Here is a 22587-nt window from a genome sequence, read left to right as displayed (position 1 = left end):
GTTACTTTTCATATATCACAAAAGCAGACAATTTTTTCAACACAATTCATACTCTCATTTTCTGCGTTCTTTTGTTCAAAAGAATCTAAAACTTCCTCGGGATAAATTTCTTGTAGCTCATCACTGTAATACCCTAAGGATTTGTGTTGAATTTGTTTCTCCACCCTCTACAGCTGTTATTCATCAACATTTTCCCAGATAACATCACATTAGTAATAATAAAGAAGCATTGATAACATTACAAACTCAAACTAAGTTTAGCAGATTAAAATTTGTTGAAAATATAGCATAATTATTTAATCATCTCACTTTAGTGAGCCCTATCATTTTTTTCCCAGTCATCTTTTAAATTCTACAAAGATATGCAAAATTAAGTCTGCTTGGAAATCTAGACATATGGATTCTTTTTCTGAAATTCAAACTGGGTCAGGTCACAGATCTCTCAGTGGGTGAGCATCTGGGGGACAGTGACCATCGCTCCCTGGCCTTTAGCATTATCATGGAAAAGGATAGAATCAGAGAGGACAGGAAAATTTTTAATTGGGGAAGGGCAAATTATGAGGCTATAAGGCTAGAACTTGCGAGTGTGAATTGGGATGATGTTTTTGCAGGGAAATGTACTATGCACATGTGGTTGATGTTTAGGGATCTCTAGCAGGATGTTAGGGATAAATTTGTCCCAGTGAGGAAGATAAAGAATGGTAGGGTGAAGGAACCATGGGTGACAAGTGAAATGGAAAATCTAGTCAGGTGGAAGAAGGCAGGATCAGATGGGGCTATTGAGCAATATAGGGTAGCAAAAAAGGAGCTTAAGAAGGGCTGAGGAGAGCAAGAAGGGGCATGAGAAGGCCTTGGCGAGTAGGGTAAAGGAAAACCCCAAGGCATTTTTCAATTATGTGAAGAACAAAAGGTTGACAGGAGTGAAGACAAGACCAATTAGAGATAAAAGTGGGAAGATATGCCTGGAGGCTGTGAAAGTGAGTGAGGTCCTCAATGAATACTTCGGTATTCACCAATGAGAGGGAACTTGATGGTGAGGACAATATGAGTGAGGTTGATGTTCTGGAGCATGTTGATATTAAGGGAGAGGAGGTGTTGGAGTTGTTAAAATACATTAGGACGGATAAGTCCTCGGGGCCTGACGGAATATTCCCCAGGCTGCTCCACGAGACGAGGGAAGAAATTGCTGAGCCTCTGGCTAGGATCTTTATGTCCTTGTTGTTCACGGGAATGGTACCGGAGGATTGGAGGGAGGTGAATGTTGTCCCCTTGTTCAAAAAAGGTAGTAGGGATAGTCCGGGTAATTATAGACCAGTGAGCCTTGCGTCTGTGGTGGGAAAGCTGTTGGAAAAGATTCTTAGAGATAGGATCTATGGGCATTTAGAGGTATGATCAGGGACAGTCAGCATGGCTTTGTGAAGGGCAGATCGTGCCTAACAAGCCTGATAAGAGTTCTTTGAGGTGGTGACCAGGCATATAGATGAGGGTAGTGCAGTAGATGTGATCTACATGGATTTTAGTAAGGCATTTGATAAGGTTCCACATGGTAGGCTTATTCAGAAAGTCAGAAGTCATGGGATCCTGGGAAATTTGGCCAGGTGGATTCAGAATTGGCTTGCCTACAGAAAGCAGAGTCGTGGTGGAGGGAGTACATTCGGATTGGAGGGTTGCGACTAGTGGTGTCCCACAAGGATCAGTTCTGGGACCTCTACTTTTCGTGATTTTTATTAACTACCTAGATGTTGGGGTAGTAGGGTGGGTTGGCAAGTTTGCAGACGACACAAAGGTTGATGGTGTTGTGGATAGTGTAGCGGATTTTCGAAGATTACAGAAAGACATTGATAGGATGCAGAAGTGGGCTGAGAAGTGGCAGATGGAGTTCAACCCGGAGAAATGTGAGGTGGTACACTTTGGAAGGACAAACTCCAAGGCAGAGTACAAAGAAAATGGCAAGATACTTGGAAGTGTGGAGGAGCAGAGGGATCTGGGGGTACATGTCCACAGATCCCTGAAAGTTGCCTCACAGGCAGATAGGGTAGTTAAGAAAGCTTATGGGGTGTTAGCTTTCATAAGTTGAGGGATAGAGTTTAAGAGTTGCAAGGTAATGATGCAGCTGTATAAAACTCTAGTTAGGCCACACTTGGAGCACTGTGTCCAGTTCTGGTCGCCTCAGTATAGGAAGGATGTGGAAGCATTGGAAAGGGTACAGAGGAGATTTACCAGGATGCTGCCTGGTTTAGAGAGTATGCATTATGATCAGAGATTAATGGGGGCAAGGGCTTTACTCCTTGGAGAGAAGAAGGATGAGAGGAGACATGATAGAGGTATACAAGATATTAAGAGGAATAGATAGAGTGGACAGCCAGTGCCTCTTCCCCAGGGCACCACTGCTCAATACAAGAGGACATGGCTTTAAGGTAAGAATATAGAATAGTACAGCACATTACAGGCCCTTTGGCCCACAATGTTGTGCTGACCCTCAAACCCTGCCTCCCATATAACCCCGCCTTAAATTCCTCCATATACCTGTCTAGTAGTCTCTTAAACTTCACTAGTGTATCTGCCTCCACCACTGACTCAGGCAGTGCATTCCACACACCAACCACTCTCTGAGTGAAAAACCTTCCTCTAATATCCCCCTTGAACATCCCTCCCCTTACCTTAAAGCCATGTCCTCTTGTATTGAGCAGTGGTGCCCTGGGGAAGAGGCGCTGGCTGTCCACTCTGTCTATTCCTCTTAATATCCTGTACACCTCTATCATGTCTCCTCTCATCCTCCTTCTCTCCAAAGAGTAAAGCCCTTGCTCCCTTAATCTCATAATCCATACTCTCTAAACCAGGCAGCATCCTGCTAAATCTCCTCTGTACCCTTTCCAATGCTTCCACATCCTTCCTACAGTGAGGCAACCAGAACTGGACACAGTACTCCAAGTGTGGCCTAACTAGAGTTTCATAGAGCGGCATCATTACATCGCGTCTCTTAAATGCTATCCCTCGACTTATGAAAGCTAACACTCCATAAGCTTTCTTAACTACCCTATCTGCCTGTGAAGCAACTTTCAGGGATCTGTGGACATGTACCCCCAGATCCCTCTGCTCCTCCACACTTCCAAGTATCCTGCCATTTACTTTGTACTCTGCCTTGGAGTTTGTCCTTCCTAAGTGTACCACCTCACACTTCTCTGGGTTGAACTCCATCTGCTACTTCTCAGCCCACTTCTGCATCCTATCAATGTCTCTCTGCAATTTTCGACAATCCTCTACACTATCTACAACACCACCAACCTTTGTGTCGTCTGCAAAATTGCCAACCCACCCTACTACCCCCACATCCAGGTCGTTAATAAAAATCACGAAAAGCAGAGGTCCCAGAACAGATCCTTGTGGGACACCACTAGCCACAACCCTCCAATCTGAATATACTCCCTCCACCACAACCCTCTGCCTTCTGCAGGCAAGCCAATTCCGAATCCACCTGGCCAAACTTCCCAGGATCCCATGACTTCTGACTTTCTGAATAAGCCTACCGCGTGGAACCTTGTCAAATGCCTTACTAAAATCCATGTAGATCACATCCACTGCACTACCCTCATCTATATGCCTGGTCACCACCTCCAAGAACTCTATCAGGCTTGTTAGACACCATCTGCCCTTCACAAAGCCATGCTGACTGTCCCTGATCAGACCTCTAAATGCCCATGGATCCTATCTCTAAGAATCTTTTCCAACAGCTTTCCCACCACAGACGTAAGGCTCACTGGTCTATAATTACCCGGACTATCCCTACTACCTTTTTGGAACAAGAGGACAACATTCACCTCCCTCCAATCCTCCGGTACCCTTCCCGTGGACAACGAAGACATAAAGGTCCTAGCCAGAGGCTCAGCAATCTCTTCCCTTGCCTCGTAGAGCAGCCTGGGGAATATTCCATCAGGCCCTGGGGACTTATCTGTCCTAATGTATTTTAACTCCAACACCTCCTCTCCCTTAATATCAACATGCTCCAGAACTTCAACCTCACTCATACTGTCCTCACTGTCATCAAGTTCAAGTAAGGGGAGGGAAGTTCAAGGGGGATATTAGAGGAAGGTTTTTTACTCAGAGTGGTTGGTGCGTGGAATGCACTGTCTGAGTCAGTGGTGGAGGCAGATACACTAGTGAAATTTAAGAGACTACTAGACAGGTATATGGAGGAATTTAAGGTGGGGGGGATATATGGGAGGCAGGGTTTGAGGGTCGGCACAACATTGTGGGCCGAAGGGCCTGTATTGTGCTGTACTATTCTATGTTCTATAACCTAGTTTTTCTTCAAGATGCTGAATAGACAAAATGGCTTCTGTTTAACTGTATGAAGGATCAAATAGAAGAAATTGGCATACAATGCTATACGGCATAAGCTGATCAGCTGATTTGGCCCAATGAGTCTGCTCTGCCATTACATCATGGCTGTTTTATTATCCCTCTCAATCCTATTCTCCTGCCTTCACCCTGTAACCTTTAATGCCCTGATTAATCAAGAACCTTTCAACCTCTGCTTTAAATATACTCAATGACTGGGCCTGCACAGCTGTCTGTGACAATGAATTCCACAGACTCACCACCCTCTGCCTAATGAAATTCCTTCATCTCTGATCTAAATGGATGTCTCTATATTGTGAGGCTGTGTCCACTGGTCCTGGACTCCCCCATTTTTGGAAACATCCTCCTCACATCTAGTATGTCTAAGCTATACAATGTTTGATACGTTTCAATGAGATCCCCCCCCCCCCCCCCCATTCTTTTAAACTTCAGCAAGTACAGGCCCAGAGCCAGCCAATGCTCATATGTTAACCCTTTCATTCCTGGAGTCATTTTTGTCAACCTCCTCTGGATTCTCTCCAGTGCCAACACACTTTCTTACATAAGGGGCCCAAAACTGCACACAATACTCCAAGTGCTGTGTAATGCTATAAATACCTTATAAACTTAGCATTACATCCTTGTTTGTATATTATAGTCCTCTCAAATTTATTTTATCATTAGTCTCCAAGTACACTGAAACCTCAACCTTAATAGACTCCAACACTTCCCCAAATACTGAGGTTAGATGAACTGGCTTACAATTTGCTTTCTTTTGCCATCCTTCCTTAAAGAGTGGAGTGACATTTGCGATTTTCCAGTCCTCTGGGACCATGCCAGAATCAAGTGATTTTTGAAAGATCATAATCAATGCATCACTCTCTCTTCAGCAACCTCTCTTAGAACTCTGGGAAGTGGTCCATCTGGTCCAGGTGACTTATCCACCTCACGACCTCTGTTAGCCTAGCACTTTTCCCTTTGTAATAGCAACAGCACTCACTCCTGTTCCTGACCTCTGGCACACTGCTAGTGTCTTCCACAGTGGACTGATGTAAAGTATTTATTAAGTTCATCTGCTATTGGTTTGTCCCCAATTACTAACTCACCAGCACCATTTTCCAGTGGTCCAATATCAACTCTCACTTCACTTTTACTCTTTATATAACTGAGAAAGAACTTGTAGTTTCCTACTTTATTGCCTAGTTTGCCTGCATATTTCATCCTTTCCGCTGCCTTTTGTTCGGTTTTAAAAACTTCCCAATCATCCAACTTCCCACTCACTTTTACTACGTTATATGCCCTTTCCTTGGCTTTTGTGCAATCCTTACATTGTCAGCCATGGTTTCCTAGTCCTGTCGTTTGAGAACAACGTCTTCTGTGGGATATCTGTGGGATATACCTATCCTGTGCATTGTGAACTATTCCTGGAAACTTCAGCCACCTCTGTTCTGCCATCATCCCTGCCAGTATCCCCCCCCCCCCTCATCCACCTGGGCAAGCTCCTCTCTCATGCCTCTATAATTCCCTTTATTCTATTGTGATACTGATATATCTGACTTGTACTTCTCCCTCTCAAATTGCAGTATAAATCAGCCACTGCTTTATCCATGCTAGTATCATTCCTGTAATATCATGGGCTTGTAGCTTCTTAACCAGCCTCATGTGTGACACCTTGTCAAGGCCTTCTGAAAATCCAAGTATACAGCATCAACTGAATAGTACTGAAAATGAGGTAGCTGGTTTACAAAAAGGCAATGTGTGATGAGGAGAGGTTGGTGATAGGACAAAATTGCAGTAAACAGAATGAGTTGCAACGTAAAAGGCAGACAAAATTGAAAAAGGTGAATACAGGATTGAAAGTATTTTATTTGAATGTGCACAGTATAGGGAATAATGCAGGTGAACTTGCAGCAGTCACAGATTGGTAGGTGTTATGTTGTAAACATCACTGAATCATGGCTGAAAGAAGATTACAGCTGGGAGCTTAAAGTCCAAGGATACACACTGTAGCAAAAGACAGGCAGGAAGGCATAAGGGCTGGCGTTGCTCTGGTTAAAAAAAAATTAAATCAAATCATTAGAAAAAGATGTTAAATTGAATTTATTTAAATTTTACATCCATCCCACAATGTGAGGAATAAAAATCTTTGATTATATCTCTGTCGCAAAGTACAGACATGTGAATTTATAAGTCTAATGGCTTGTAGAAAGAAGCCGTCCCGTAGCTCTTGGTCCTGGCTTTAATGCTGCGGTAGCGTTTGCCAGACAGAAGAAGCTGAAAAAGTTTATGGTTGGGGTGACTGGTGTCCCGATGATCTTCCAGGCCTTCTTTATGCACCTGCGGCTGTAAATGTCCTCAATGGAGGGAAGTTCACATCCACAGATGCACTGGGTTGTCCATACCAATCTCCGCAGTGCCCAGCGATCAAGGTTAGTGCAGTTCCTGTACCAGGCAGTGATACAGCCAGTCAGGATGCTCTCAATGGTACCCCTGTGGAAGGTACTTGAGGATTTGGGGGCTCATGCCAAACTTCTTCAGTCCCCTGAGATGGAAAATAAGCTGTTGTGCATTTTTTTGCCACATAGCCAATGTGTACACTCCAGGTGAGATCTTCGGTGATGTATGTACTGAGGAACTTCAAATTACTCACCCTCTCAACTTCAGTCCCATTGATGTTGATTGGAGCGAGCCTGTTTCCATTCCTCCTGTAATCCTCGATCAGCTCTTTTGCTTTTTGGACATTGAGGGAGGTTGTTATCTTGGCACCACCGTGTCAGAGTGTTAACCTCTCCTCTGATGTAGGGGCAGAAGGTGTTGAGTCATTGTGGATAGGACTAAGGAACTGCAAGGGTAAAAAGACCCTGATGGGATCTGTATACACACCACCAAACAGTAGTAAGGATGTGGTCTACAAGTTACAATGGGAGATAGAAAATGCATGCAAAAAGGGCAATGTTACAATAGTTATGGGGAACTTCAATATGCAGGTAGATTGTGTAATCTAGCACCAACATGATTTTCCCAAAGGGGAATTTCAAGATGGCTATTTAAAGCAGCTCGTGGTTAAGCTCACCAGAGAATCAGCAATTCTGGATTGGGTATTGTGCAATGAACCAAAATTGTTTAGAGACCTTAAGGTAAAAGTACCCTGAGGGGCAAGTGATCAGAATATGATCGAATTCACTCTGAAATTTGAGAACGAGAAGCTAAAGTCAGGTTGTATCAGTATTACAGTGGAGAAAAGGGAATTAGAGGCAAGGAGGAGGAATTGGCTAGAGCTGATTGTTAAAGAGCAATGGCAGGAATGATGGCAGAGCAGCAATGGCTGGAATTTCTGGAAGAATTCAGAAGGCACAGGATATATACATCCCAAAGAGGAAGAAGAATTTTAAAGGAAAGATGACACAACCATGCCTAACAAGGGAAGTTAAAGCCAACATAAAAGCCAAAGAGGGCATATAATAGAGCAAAAATTAGTGGGAAGTTAGAGGACTGGGAAGCTTTAAAAAAACTAACAGAAGGCAATGAAAAAAGTAATTAAGAAGGTAAAAGATGGAATAAGAAAGCAAGCTAGCCAATAATATTGAAGAGGATACCAGAAGTTCCTTCAGTTACATTCAGATAAAGGTTGAATAGGTTAGGACTTTATTCCCTGGAGCGTAGAAGAATGAGGGGTGATTTGATAGAGGTGTATAAAATTATGATGGGTATAGATAGAGTGAATGCAAGCAGGCTTTTTCCACTGAGGCTAGGGGAGAAAAAAACCAGAGGACATGGGTTAAGGGTGAAGGGAGAAAAGTTTAAAGGGAGCATCTTCACACAGAGTGGTGGGAGTATGGAATGAGCTGCCAGATGAAGTGGTAATTGCGGGCTCACTTTTAACATTTAAGAAAAACTTGGGCAGGTACATGGATGAGAGGTATATGGAGGGATATGGTCCAGGTGCAGGTCAGTGGGACTAGGCAGAAAAATGGTTTGGCACAGCCAAGAAGGGCCAAAAGGCCTGTTTCTGTGCTGTAATGTTCTATGGTTCTATACATAGTGTAAAAGTAAGGCGAGAGTGGATATCAAACCACAAGAGAATGATGCTGGAGAGGTAGTAATGGGGGACAATGAAATGGCGGACAGACTGAATAAATATTTTGCATTAGTCTTCACAGTGGAAAAAACTAGCAGTATGATGGAAGTTCCAGGTGTCAGGGTGCATGAAGTGTGTGAAGTTACCATAAATAGGCAAAAAGTTCTTTGGAAACTGAAAGGTCTGAAGGTAGATAAATCACTTGGACCAGATGGTGTATACCCCAGATTTCTGAAAGAGGTGGCTAAAGAGATCATGGACGCATTAGTAATGATCTTTCAAGAATCACTAGATTCTGGAATAGCTCCAGGAGACTGGAAAATTGCAAATGTCATCCCACTCCAAGAAGGGAGAGAAGCAGAAGAAAGGAAACTATAGGCCTGTAGTTTGACCTCAGTGGTTGGGAAGATGTTGGAACTGATTATTAAGGATGAGGTCTCAGGCTACTTCAAAGCACATGATAAAATAGACTGTAGTCAGCATGGTTTCCTCAAAGAAAAATCTTGCCTGACAAATCTGTTGGAGAATCTTTGAAGAAATAACAAGTGGGATAAACAAGGGAGAATCAGTTGACCTTGTGTACTTAGATTTTCAGGCGGCCTTTGACAAGGTGCCATACATGAGGCTGCTTAACAAGCTCAGAGTCCATGCTATTACAGGAAAGATTCTAGCATGGATAAAGTAGTGGCTGATTGGCAGGAGAGCCAAAAAGTGGGAATAAAGTGAGCATTTTCTGATTTGCTGCCAGTGACAAGTGATGTTCCACGGGGGTCTGTGTTGTTACCGATTCTTTTAACATCGTATGTCAAATGATGTGGATGATGGAATTAATGGTTTTGCTGCAAAGTTTACAGATGATGAAGATAGGTGAAGGTGCAGGTAGTTTTGAGGAAGTAGAGAGGCTACAGAATGACTTTGATAGAATAGGAGAATGGGCAAAAAAATGGCATATGGAATACAGTGGCGGGAAGAGTATAGTCATGCACTTTGATAGAAGAAATGAGCCGCCAAGGGACTTGGGAGTCCATGTACAGTATTTGCTAAAGATTAATTTGTAGGTTTAGTCTGTAGTGAGGAAGGTAAGTATGATAACATTCATTTCAAGAGGACTAGAATATAAAAGCAAGGACGTAATGTGGAGACTTTATAAAGTACTGGTGAGGCCTCACTTGGGGATTATGCATAGTTTGGGGCCCCTTAGATGTGCTGACATTGGAGAGCGCTCAAAAGAGTTTCACAAAAATGATTTCAGGATTGAACGGCTTATCATATGAAGAGTGTTTGATGGCTTTGGACCTGAATTCACTAGAATTCAGAAGAATGAGAGGTGACTTCATTGAAACCTAACGAATGGTGAAAGGCCTTGATAGAGTGGATGCGGAGAGGATGTTTCCTATCGTGGAAGAGTCCAAGACCACAGAACACAGCCACAGAATAGAGGGGCATCTTTTTAGAATGGAGATGAGGACGAATTTCTTCAGCCAGAGTGGTGAAACAGTGGAATACTTGTGTATATTTAAGGCAGAGGTTGAAAGATTCTTGATTGGTCAGGGCACGAAGGGATACAGGGAGAAAGCAGGAAACTGGGACTGAGAGAAAAATTGGATTAGCCATGATGAAATGGCAGAGTAGACTTGTTCGGCCAAATGGCCTAATTCTGCTCTTATATCTCATGGTCCCAAGGATTCTTTTACCTTAAGGTCTCTAATCAATTCTAGTTCATTGCACAACACCCAATCCAGAATAGCTGATCCCCTCGTGGGCTTAACCACGAGCTGCTCTTAAAAGCCATCTCGTAAGCATTCTGGAAATACCTCCTCTTGGAATTCCTCACCAATCTGATTTTCCCAATCTACCTACATATTGAAATCCCCCATGACTATTGCAACATTGCCATTTTGGCAAGCATTTTCCATTTCCCATTGTAACTTATAGACCACATTCTTACTACTGTTTGGGGGTCTGTAATAACTCCCATCAGGGTCTTTTTGTCCTTGGAGTTCCCCTGCTCTCCCTATGTTACTTTCTAATGAATTAATTTCATTTTTTTTTACCAACAGAGCCACCCCACCCCCTCTGATTTCCTGTCTATCCTTTCAATACAATGTGTATCCTTAGACATTAAGCTCCCAGCTATAATCTTTCAGCCATGATTCAGTGATGCCTACAACATCATGCTTGCTAATATGTAACTGTGCTACAAGTTCATCTGCGTAATCAGGAAACTATGAGAACTTACTAAGTTGCACTTCTACCAAGTAGAAATAAAATGTACTGAATCTCAAAAACTCTGCCTCTAGAATTTAACAAAGGCATTTTGGTAAAGGACTCTTAAGTATGGCAATCAGTAGAAATTTAAAGAGGCAATGTGGCTTCATTTTAACAGAATTTAACTTTGATGGCCTGGCCCCTGGCAGTAGATGAAAGAAGTTGAGATGGGCTGGATTCAAGAGATCAGGTTCAATTTCACTGGCATACGTCGTGAAATTTGTTTTTGCAGCAGCAGTATGATGCAATAACCCTAACCCAAAGGTAATCATAGCCGAAGGGTGGTAGTGGGGATGAAATCCCACTGCTAAACAAATGCTCTTCATGGCATGTGTCTCAAACAGCCTCTGACAACCAAGTCCAACTCCTGGCCTTCATGTGTGGCATAGTTCTTATGCCCAGCAGAGCTGTTCTCACTAACAGGAGGAGGAGAAAAGGCGGGCCACTAGCACCCTAAAACCAAATGCTGCGGGCAGATGGGGCTCGTTAACCACGGATGGTAGCTCATCTAGGAGAGGGAAAACTCCCGATTTCAAACCTCCACCGCCTTGTGGCTATACCCACTCACGGGAAAGGCTTTGGGAGTAAACCCTGAGGGAAAAATCTGGAGTCGGAGTCTCGAAGGCAGCTGACTGTTGTACCCAGCACTGGCACGGTAACTCCTGGAATGCTGCTGGCACCAAACTGTATCAATGTTTGTCGTTCCTTTGGACCTGTCATCAGCATGGAGAGGGGGGGTCCCACTGCATGGGCAACAGACCGATCTCCATATCAACTCTGCCCTGGCTTGTGCCCTAGAGAGGCCACTCCCAGTGACTACCAGAAGCACAGTACCCATGGTCAACCATGACCGACAGAGGCCACACACATATATTAAATCAGTAAATGAAATAAGTACAAAATTTTAAACAATAAAGATACATGTAGAGTGAACATTATTTGTCAGAGGAATGAGTCACATGAATGTCCCAACCAGGCCAAAACTATGAATCTTATAGCTATGATATCTTCCCAATTAACTACTCTCTGCCAACAGTTTAATAATAAACCTCTTGTCATCGACTATTTTTTCCCTTCCCTCAGCATTGATTCTCCTATCGCCATCTCATCCGACATTCCTTGCCATCTCCAACCCACACCTGCTCCAGGCAGATTGTGCTTCGTCCCACTCCACTATAGAAACATAGAAAATAGGTGCAAGAGTAGGCCATTCGGCCCTTCGAGCCTGCACCACCATTCAGTATGATCATGGCTGATCATCCAACTCAGAAACCTGTACCTGCTTTCTCTCCATACCCCCCGATCCCTTTAGCCACAAGGGCCATATCTAACTCCCTCTTAAATATAGCCAATGAACTGGCCTCAACTGTTTCCTGTGGCAGAGAATTCCACAGATTCACCACTCTCTGTGTGAAGAAGTTCCTCCTCATCTCGGTCCTAAAAGGCTTCCTCTTTATCCTTAAACTGTGACCCCTCGTTCTGGACTTCCCCAACATCGGGAACAATCTTCCTGCATCTAGCCTGTCCAATCCCTTTAGAATTTTATACGTTTCAATAAGATCGCCCCTCAATCTTCTAAATTCCAGCGAATATAAGTCTAGTTGATCCAGTCTTTCTTCATATGAAAGTCCTGCCATCCTAGGAATCAATCTGGTGAACCTTCGTTGTACTCCCTCTATGGCAAGAATGTCTTTCCTCAGATTAGGGGACCAAAACTGCACACAATACTCCAGCTGTGGTCTCACCAAGGCCTTGTACAACTGCAGTAGAACCTCCCTGCTCCTGTACTATATCCAACATTGGTCAAAACAGTCAAGGAAGTGCTGTACAAAAAACTATGGTTTACATAAATGAAATCACTATGGTTTACCTGAAATCTCCCAACTAGAACCAATATTTTGATGTGATGTATTTTTGCCTTTAATCACTGCTCAGGAACATCTGTCTAGATATGTGAAACTGATTCCTTAAGTCTCCAATTATCACTAATTTAACCACCGATAAACTCTCACTAAATACTGACATGAATGTGAGGAAAATGGAGGTCCATTTCAGAATCAGTTTATTATCACCGGCATGTGTTGTGAAATTTGTTAACTTAGCAGCAGTAGATAATGCAATACATATAGAAGAACAAATAATAAATAAATAACAGTATACATATATTGAATAGATTAAAAATCATGCAAAAACAAATAATATATAATAAAAAAAGTGAGGTAGTGTGCACAGGTTCAATGTCCATTCAGGAATTGGATGGCAGAGGGGAAGAAGCTGTTCCTGAATCACTGAGTGTGTACCTTCAGGCTTCTGTTATCTCCTTCCTGATGGTAATAGTGAGAAGAGGGCATGCCCTGGGTGCTGGAGGTCCTTAATAATAGATGCTGCCTTACTGAGACACCGCTCCTTGAAGTTACCCTGGGTACTTTGTAAGCTAGTACCCAAGATGGAGCCAACTAAATTTATGACCCTCCATCCCTTTCTCAATCTCTCTGTCTCTATCTCTGGAGTCAGCTTACCTACTGATGTCTATTATAAACCCATGGACTCTCACAGCTACCTGGACTATACCTCGTTCCACTGTTACTTGTAAAAACGGCATCCCCTTCTCTCAATTCCTCTGTCTCTGCCACATCTGTTCTCAGGATGAGGCTTTTCATTCCAGAATGAAGGAAGTGTCCTCCTTTTTCATAGAAAGGGGCTTCCCTTTCTCCATCATCAACGCTGCCCTCAACTGCATCTCTTTTATTTCATGCACATCTGCTCTCATCCCATCCTCCCATCACCCTACCGGGGATAGGGTTCCTCTTGCCCTCACCTACCACCCCACCAGCCTCCACATTCAGCACATAATCTCCAGAAGTTTTGCCATCTCCAACAGGATTTCACCACCAAGCATCTTTCCCTCCCCCACCCTCCTTCTGTAGGGATCGCTCCCTACATGACTCCCTTGTCCACTCGTCCCTCCCTACTGATCTCCCTCCTAGAACTTATCCCTGCAAGCAGAACAACTGCTACACCTCACTCACTACCATTCAGGGCCCCAAACTGTCCTTCCAGGTGAGGTGACATTTCTCTTGTGAGTCTGTTGGGTCATATACTGTAGCCAGTGCTCCTGGTGCAACCTCCTGTACATCAGTGAGACCCTATGTAGATCGGGAGACCATTTTGCCAACCACCTATGCTCTGTCTGCCAGAAGCGCGATCTCCCAGTGGCCTCCCATTTTAATTCCACTTTCCATTCCCATCCATGGCCTCCTCTACTGTTGCGATGAGGCCACACTCAGGTTGGAGGAACAAATACCTTGTATTCCATTTGGGTAGCCTCCGACATGATGGCATCAACATTGATTCCTCAAACTTCCAGTAATGCCCCCCCTTCACCATTCCCCATCCCCTTTTCCCTCTCTCACCTCATCTCCTTGCCTGCCCATCGCCTCCCTCTGGTGCTTCTCTTTCTTCCATGGCCTTCTGTTCTCTCCTATTAGGTTTTCCCCTTCTCCAGATCTGTATCTCTTTCAGCAATCAACCTCCTAGCTCTTTACTTCACCCCTTCCCCTCCTTCCACCTTTTAACTCTATTCCTCATCTTTCTTTCTCTAGTGCTGCTGAAGGGCCTCGGCCCGAAATGTCAACTGTACTCATTCCCATAGATTCTGCCTGGCCTGCTGAGTTCCTCCAGCATTTTGCATGTGTTGCTTAAAATGGAGGGATGTAGACATTGTGTAGGCAGGAGGGACTAGTTTAGTTAGCCATTTGATTACGAATTGAATTGGTTCAGCAAAATGTTGTGCACCAAAGGGCCTGTTCCTGTGCTGTAATGTTCTATGTTCTATAAAACTCAAAAACACAAGTAAATAGGAGTGGTCCACCTGGCTCCTCAAGCCTGGCCAACTATTCATTATGTCCATGGCTGATCAACTCCTGCTCGGAGCTAGATCCCCAAAGCCTCACCCCCAATCTTTTAAAAATGTATCTAAACCTATTTTATATACTTAAGAGCTAGTCATCATAACTCTCTAAAAGTAGAGAATTCTATAGATTCACTATTATCATTGAGAAGAAATTCCTAAGTATCTCTCTTTAAATAACTGGCCCCTTTGTTTGAAACAAAACTCAGGACAATAGACAATAGGTGCAGGAGTAGGCTATTCGGCCCTTTGAGCCAGCACCGCTATTCAACCACTTTATTCAGTATCTCCTTTTACCTAATCAAGTGGCCATTCAATGTATGTTAATGGTCTTCTGCACCTTCCTGTCAGCTTGAACCAGTCTGGCCATTCTCCTCTGACCTCTCATTAACAAAACATTTTTGCCCACAGAGCTGCTGCTCACTGGATGGGTTTTCATTTTCACACCATTCTCTGCAATCTTTAGAGACTGGCGTGTGTGAAAATCCCAGGAGATCAGCAGTTTCTGAGATACTCAAACCACCCCAGCTGGTACCGACAGTCATTCCATGGTCAAAGTCACTTAGATCGCACTTCTTCCCTATTCTGAAGTTTGGTCTGAATAACAACTGAAACTCTTGACCATGTCTGCATGCTTTTATGCACTGAGTTCCTGCCATATGACTGCCAATTAGATATTTGCATAAAACAAGGTGTACAGGTTTACCTAATAAAGAAGCCACTGAGTGAATGATCCCTGATTCATAACTTTCCCATCCGTGAAAACATCTTGACAATTATGTCATCATGCCTCCTCAGGACCGTATGTTTCAAAAAGATCACCCCTCATTTTTGTAAAGTACAAAGAATATAACCTACCTGTTCAGCCTCTTTTGATAGGACAATGCTTTCAGACCAGAAATTAGCCTAAATGTTTCTCCAAAGTTAATTTATCCTTTATTACAAACTATGTACAGTTCTTCAGATATGGCCTCACAAATACTCTTTAGCAATACTTCCTTATTTCTAAACTCCAACGCCTTTATAATAAAGGCCATTCTGTCATTAACTCTTTGCTGCACTTGCTCGCTAACCTTCTGAGATTCGTGAACCTTTGACCTTCTGCATTTACTTATTTGCAGTCTCTTCCCATTTAGATAATAATCTGCTTTCTGATTTTAGCATAACTGTTCTATGACCAATATTACTGTACTACCAAAAATAGCAACAGCAACATCTATTTATAATTTTGCATACTCCTTCATAGCTAATGGGTTAAGGAGGTGTGCTTATTAATGCTATATTTAGCTGCTCTAATCCACAATGCAGAGCTGTCTCTTGTGAAAATTCTTTTCTCAGGCACTGTTACATTTCAATTATTTCAACATTACCAAAGTAATCACACACTGAGAATACAGAAAACAACTACACTACCACAGTTTTAACTGGCATGTGAAACTCAGATGAATTAAAAATATAAACATACATAAAAACATGATTTAAATCTAGCTGTGGTGTATTGCTGAACTCCTCACTAATATATGTATAAATTCTAGAGCAGGACTTGAATAATTGAGGCCACAACAAGTGAGAAATGCATTATGGGTTGAGTACTTCAAAAGTTTTCAAATTCCAAATGCACCAGAGTTCCCAAAAAATAGTTACTTAGACAAGATTACAAAGTTATATTTTTATAGCGATACTTTCTTAAAATAGATCATAAAACAGGAACAAACAGTTCGTTCAAACCAATAATGAATACAGTTTAACCAAACTCTCGAGAGGCTTTGGAATTAGCAAGCAAAACTGCTTACAAATATTCTTCTCCTTCAATCAAGAAAGAAATACCGTGCAATACAAAGAATATAACATTAAACATGGTGCAACCTCTGCCAGTAGTAAATGTTTAACTTTATAATTTAAATGGAAGAAATCGCAGTGCCCATATAGAACATTATCAATCAATGCTCAGTTACCATACATCTGTATGCCATGTTATGAATTCCAGAATTCTTTCTGCAGTGTATGGGCAGTAGCTAGTAAAAGAGTGCATCAATCATCAGGGTCATTGGTAGATTTCCCTATCACCGGCTTTCTTAATTATTATTACTCATTAGCAATTTTTGAAGTTTTTTGTTTATGTGGAATTTACATATGGTCACTGCATCTTTGTGGAGGAATGCTTTTGTAAGGGAATTGTAAATTATTTCCAAATGCTCCCAGAAAGATGTCATTGGCATTTAAACTGCTCCCAACTGTTCTAACAAATTTTATAGGTCTCAAAGTCAGGCTGCGCGCTTGTTTCCACCACAAGATTGAATGGCATCTGCCTATAAAGAATGGCAAAGGAGTGGCAAAGTCATCCAGTCATGCAGTATAGTAACAACCCCTACAGCACACTATGCCCACGCTAATCAGAAGTTACATATCGTTACTAATCCCATTTACCAGCAATTGCTCTATAGTCTTCTCTGTCTTAGCAATTCTAGTGCTTATCCATAAATTTCTAAAATATGGCAGAACCCAACTCCACCCACACTCAGGCAGATTCTAACCATCTTCTAAGTGAAAACATTCTTCCTCAAATGCTCTCTAGTTTAGGAACCTCGTGTATGGACTAAAGTTCCTATTATCCACTTATACCTGTTATAATTTTGTACACCTCAATCAGGTGCATCGTCATCATCCTCCGCTTCAAAAGAAAACAGACTACCTGATCTCTCCTCATACTCAAAATATTTCATCCCAGGCAATATCTTGATAAGTCTATTACAAAAATTAGAGTGACCCTCAAGTGCAGTACCGATGTACCATCTTATAGGCAAGCCATTTATCCATGGCAGATGATACTAAAAGAGGTGTTACACAGACAGTGAAGAAGGCTATCAAAAATTACAAGGGGATCTTGTAATTATGAAGTTTGCACTTTGGGAAGTAGGACTTTCCCAGGAAATAAGGCCCTGGAGATTGTTGTAAAACAAACGTATCTAAGAGTACAAGTACATACTTCGACGAAAGTGGAAGACAGGGTGGTAAAGAACGTGTCTGGCACACTGGCCTTAATTAGTCAGGCCACTGAGTATAAGTATTGGGATATTTTGTTAGTTATACACACGTTGATTAGTTGGCACCTGGAGTGTTGTGTACAGATTTGGTTATCCTATTATAAGAAAGACAAGCTGGAAAAAGTACCACAAAGATTTACAAGGATATCACTAGGACTCGAGGGTGTGAGTTACAGGAAGAAGTTGGGCAGGCTAGGACATTGATGGGTGGCCTTATAGAAGTGTATAAAACCATAATACAATAACATTTAAAATACATTTAGACAGCTGTACAGATAGAAAAGGTTTATAGCAATATGGGCCAAACATGGGAACACAGGACTAGTTTAGATAGGCATCTTGGTCAGCATGGACAAGCTAGGCCAAAGGGGCCTCTTTCTGTGCGATATTACCTATTACTACACCAAAATCCCATCTGACCACTCAAGTCAATGTAAAAGGGCCCTTTGCACTCATCTAAAGAACAGGAATTTTCTTTTGTGTTGGCCTTTTAAAATGAGCTCAACTAGGAACCAGCTTCATTGTTTATTATCACCTGCTGTTTGTGAGAGCTTACTCTGAACTAACTGGCTGCCATTTTACCTCAAAGTAAAACATTAACTGCACTTCAAAATGATTCAACATGATGTTGAGTACTCAAGATGACCAGAGGTCATGAAAGTCACACAAGTCACCACACAGACCCAAAATTCTTTACTAGTTCCCCACCACCACCATCCCAGCAATTTCTTCATGGCATGGGATGCATTTCTTTTCCTCGCACTTGTGAAGTATTTGGGAATTGCCCAAAATAGGTATAGCAGGGAGAGCTCATTACTGTTTATGTTACACAAGCAAGGTGGTGGACAAACCCAAGTGCAGAACACAGGCACGGAGGTAGAGTCGGGATGCGTTCTTAACATAGCAAGCGTGGAATCAATATCCAGGAGTGATGCTAGACTTAGAACTGGCAGTCCTAAGAACCATGAAACAAGGTTACTCACATCAAAGTCAACCAACAAATTGGCAGTTCTTGTTGTGATCACAGGGTTTTTATACTGCATTTGCTGATGGAAAGCAGGTGTGTGTAGTTAGTGGAACCAGGGAATGATTGGAAACTAAATGAGGTGATTGAGGCCCAATTCCTGAGGTAAATAGCCAGGTGGGCAATTGCCAGAAAGGACTATGACAGTTTATGATAGAAACTTATAATGAAGGGAATGCTCATCTTTTTGATTCTGACAAAGATGGGCTATTATGTAAAAAGAGATAAAAAGACTGCTCTAGAGTTTGGAAGAACGTGAGGTCACATTAATGAAACAAATATTAAGGGTAGTGGATGTGGACAGTCTCAAAATAAGGAGTCTGTCTTGCAGACAAGCACAGTAAGAAATTTCTTCACCAAAAGATGACAACTAAACTGAAGGGACAGATCAGAAACGATAAAAATGAAAAAAAATTAAAAATAACTATACAGAAGTGTGTGGAATCTTCCAATCATCAAAAGCTTTCATAGACTTCTTGATCACAACTTTGGAAGCCCTGCCGTTGCTCAGATCCACCCTATGAATCCAATACAAACCAACAATCGTTGCCAGAAAGATATGGCTCATTATAGAAAATAACCAAACGCTTGTCAAAGAGGCAGGCTGTAAGGAACAAGTTTGGGTGAATAGATGCAGGTACTTAGGCAGGAAATGCCAGAAATTATGGTATTCATAGTTAAAAGAACAGTTTGATAATGGTGGAGAAATTAAAACTGGGATACTCAAAAAGTCAGAATTCGATAAGTAAAAATATCTCAGGACGTAGTTTGCAGATTCCATCAATAAAGATAGAACTTGAAAAGGATGTGAATTCAAAAACTGGGGCACTGCTCAATTATAACCCGCAATAGTTTATGGAACACTGGATGAACAAGAATTGGTAAACAAAGTAGGCAGCAGATTTATGAAAAGTGGGAGAGGTTGTGAAGTGACTTGAGAAAAAAAACATCAAGGCTTGATGTAACAAAGGCAAAAGGTGACAGAAGTTTGTGTAGGGGAACACTTTGCATCTAGCCTAGACCTTACCCAAATGAGATGCTGTGGCATGACTTGAAGAGAACTGTTCATGTAAGGTATCACAGAATATTGATGAACTGACACTGTTTTGTATGGATCAATGGTCTAAAATTTTTCCTCACTGTTATGCAAGTCTAATTTGCAACTACAGGAAAAGTTTGATGGAGGTTATTGCAGCTAAAGGAGTTTCTACCAGTTATTAAGTACAAGGGTTCACATACTTTGTGCGGCCTGGACTGTGAATGATCAAACAATGTGTTCAATAAAGACATGAAAAGTCTGTGGGTTTATTCGTTCAGGCAGATTGTGTTAGTCTTTATTGTGATGTATAAAGACCAGACCACATTTTATGAGTAATCTGTCTAAGTCCTTCTATAGTCTCTCTAACTTCCTCAAAACTACCTGCCCTTTCACATACAACTTTATATCGTCTGCAAACTTTGCAACAAAGCCATCAATTCCATCATCCAAATCACTGACATATAATGTAAAAAGAATCAGTGCCAACACTGACTCCCTGTGGAACACCACTACACTGGCAACCAACCAGAAAAGACTCCTTTTATTCCCACTCTTTGCCTCCTGCTTTATCCATGTTAGAATCTTTCCTGTAATACCATGAGTAACTTGTGGAGCAGCCTCATGTGTGGCACCTTGTCAAAGGCCTTCTGAAAATCCAAGTACACAACATCAACCGATTCTCCTTTGTCTGTCCTGCTTGTTATTTCTTCAAAGAATTCCAACAGATTTGTCAGGCAAATTTGTCAGGCCTATTTTATCCAGCACCAACTTGATTTTCCCAATTTACTTGCATATTGAAATCACTGTAACATTTACCTTTTGGCATGCATTTTCTATCTACCATTTTAATTTGTAGACCATATCCTTATTACTGCTTGGGGGTCTTTATAAAACTCAAAAATATATAGACTATACATGTGCATGCATACATATCAGGTGAAATTTGAAAAAAGACTTGACAAGTCACTAACGTAATTGGAAAAATGGCAGGTTTCTTTTCAAAATTCCAACATAAATGCCATTCAGTAAGGTACCAAGTGTCCAATAACTGAACAAAACTACCTTAGCAAAGGACAAAAGTAGAGAGAATTCTACAATACAGGCAAAGTAGGAAAATCTTCGGACGTTGTGTCCTAAACAAAATTTGAATGCAGTAATTCCACAATTTGTGAAAGGCATGTACTGCTTGAAAACCTTAAATGAAACTAAATTTCACAAATTGAAAGCCTATAATGCTTACAGTAGTGAAAAATAGCCTTGCAAACTAAAGCCAATTACATTATAATGAAAATTTGTACATCAAATGTATTTAATCAAAGGAATACTGCACAATTAAATCAATAAGATTAAAATTTTATCTCTAATTTGTTTGAGTACCAGAGCTGAGAAGTTTTAGAACCATAGAACACTACGGCACAGTACAGGCCCTTCAGCCCTCCATGTTGTGCCGACCCATATAATCCTTAAAAAAAAGTACTAAACCCACACTACCCCATAACCCTCCATTTTTCTTTCATCCATGTGCCTGTCCAAGAGGCTCTTAAATACCCCTAATGTTTTAGCCTCCACCACCATCCCTGGCAAGTCATTCCAGACACTCACAACCCTCTGTGTAAAAAACTTACCCCTGATGTCTCCCCTAAACTTCCCTCCCTTACTTTTTTACATATGCCCTCTGGTGTTTGCTATTGGTGCCCTGGGAAACAGGTACTGACTATCTACCCTATCTATACCTCTCATAATCTTGTAGACCTCTATCATGTCCCCTCTCATTCTTCTACGCTACAAAGAGAAAAGTCACAGCTCTGCTAACCTTGCTTCACATGACTTGTTCTCCAAACCAGGCAACATCCTGGTCAATCTCCTCTGCATCCTCTCCATAGCTTCCACATCCTTCCTATAATGAGGTGACCAGAATTGAACACAATACGCTAAGTGCACATCTGCAATTCAGCTTCAGGAGTGTCTTGGATGAACTACAAAGAAATTTAATGTGATAAGAAAGCATTTTCATATTAGTTTGGTGTAAAGTCTTTTAGCGACATTTGAGTAAAGAATATTTAGAATAAAGAGGAGGAAATATTACTTCATAATACCTAGCCCGGAGTGCATGAAACTTAGTACTGCAGATACTTTATAGCAGACAGAGGATTTACCAGTCTGCAGCATCAAAATCCTGCACTAAAATTATCAATTCTTAAAGATATTGCAGAACTATTATCCTAAGGGCTAAATACATACAGTAGTTCTGAGAAGTAATAGCTCCTCAGGGGTACATCTAAGTTATGAATTGAACATTCAAATCAAATGCCCCCATACCTCTTTAGGTGTTTGCTGATCTGTAATGCGTTGACCTTCAAACAAAAATCGAAGTGAATTTGCGGGAACATCCTGCATTAAAAAAAACACATTAGACAAGGAGCTTAATTAAGAAAATTGTACTTGCAAGCTTTTATTGTTTAATCTGTTGGAAGTTAATAAAATGACCATATGAAATTATGCCGTGATTCATCCCAAGTCAAAGATTTTCTCAGCAATAAAATTTAAAAACAGGAGGTCAGACATTCCATATTTTCTCGTAAATGGTCAGTTCCAAAGCTGCACTTTCAGATGATTGTTCATTATGTTTGGGGTTGTGTGAGAAATGGCCTTGTGTAATAAATTTGTGAAATACACTGCTTTATCGCAAGAAAAGAAAATTGATATTGAACTAACCACTGTTTAGCAGAGGTTAATCCATTAAGTTTTTTGTGCTTTTAGCCTGGTTAAGTGCATATAAAGGAGTGTCACATACCATTTTGAATTCAATGTTCCCTTTAAGTTGCCTATATCTCAAGTCGTTGATACTAACAGACCTTGGTCTTCTGATTTAGTAAATATCCATCA

General features: G+C 41.6%; 1 protein-coding gene across 1 annotated transcript in view; it reads right to left on the bottom strand.

Moving 5' to 3' along the window:
- sumo1 (small ubiquitin like modifier 1) overlaps positions 1 to 22587 on the bottom strand; it is a 54019-nt gene that overhangs the window by 2403 nt on the left and 29029 nt on the right. Inside the window, exon 4 of the mRNA XM_073070645.1 lies at positions 22021 to 22092. Within this exon, the coding sequence (XP_072926746.1) occupies positions 22021 to 22092 (72 nt within the window). The remainder of the gene's footprint in view (positions 1 to 22020; positions 22093 to 22587) is intronic.

Source organism: Hemitrygon akajei, chromosome 18 (genome assembly GCF_048418815.1).
Source record: "Hemitrygon akajei chromosome 18, sHemAka1.3, whole genome shotgun sequence".
NCBI lineage: Eukaryota > Metazoa > Chordata > Chondrichthyes > Myliobatiformes > Dasyatidae > Hemitrygon > Hemitrygon akajei.
Note: the sequence above shows the minus strand (reverse complement) of the source record. Positions and strands in the feature narration are given on the sequence as shown.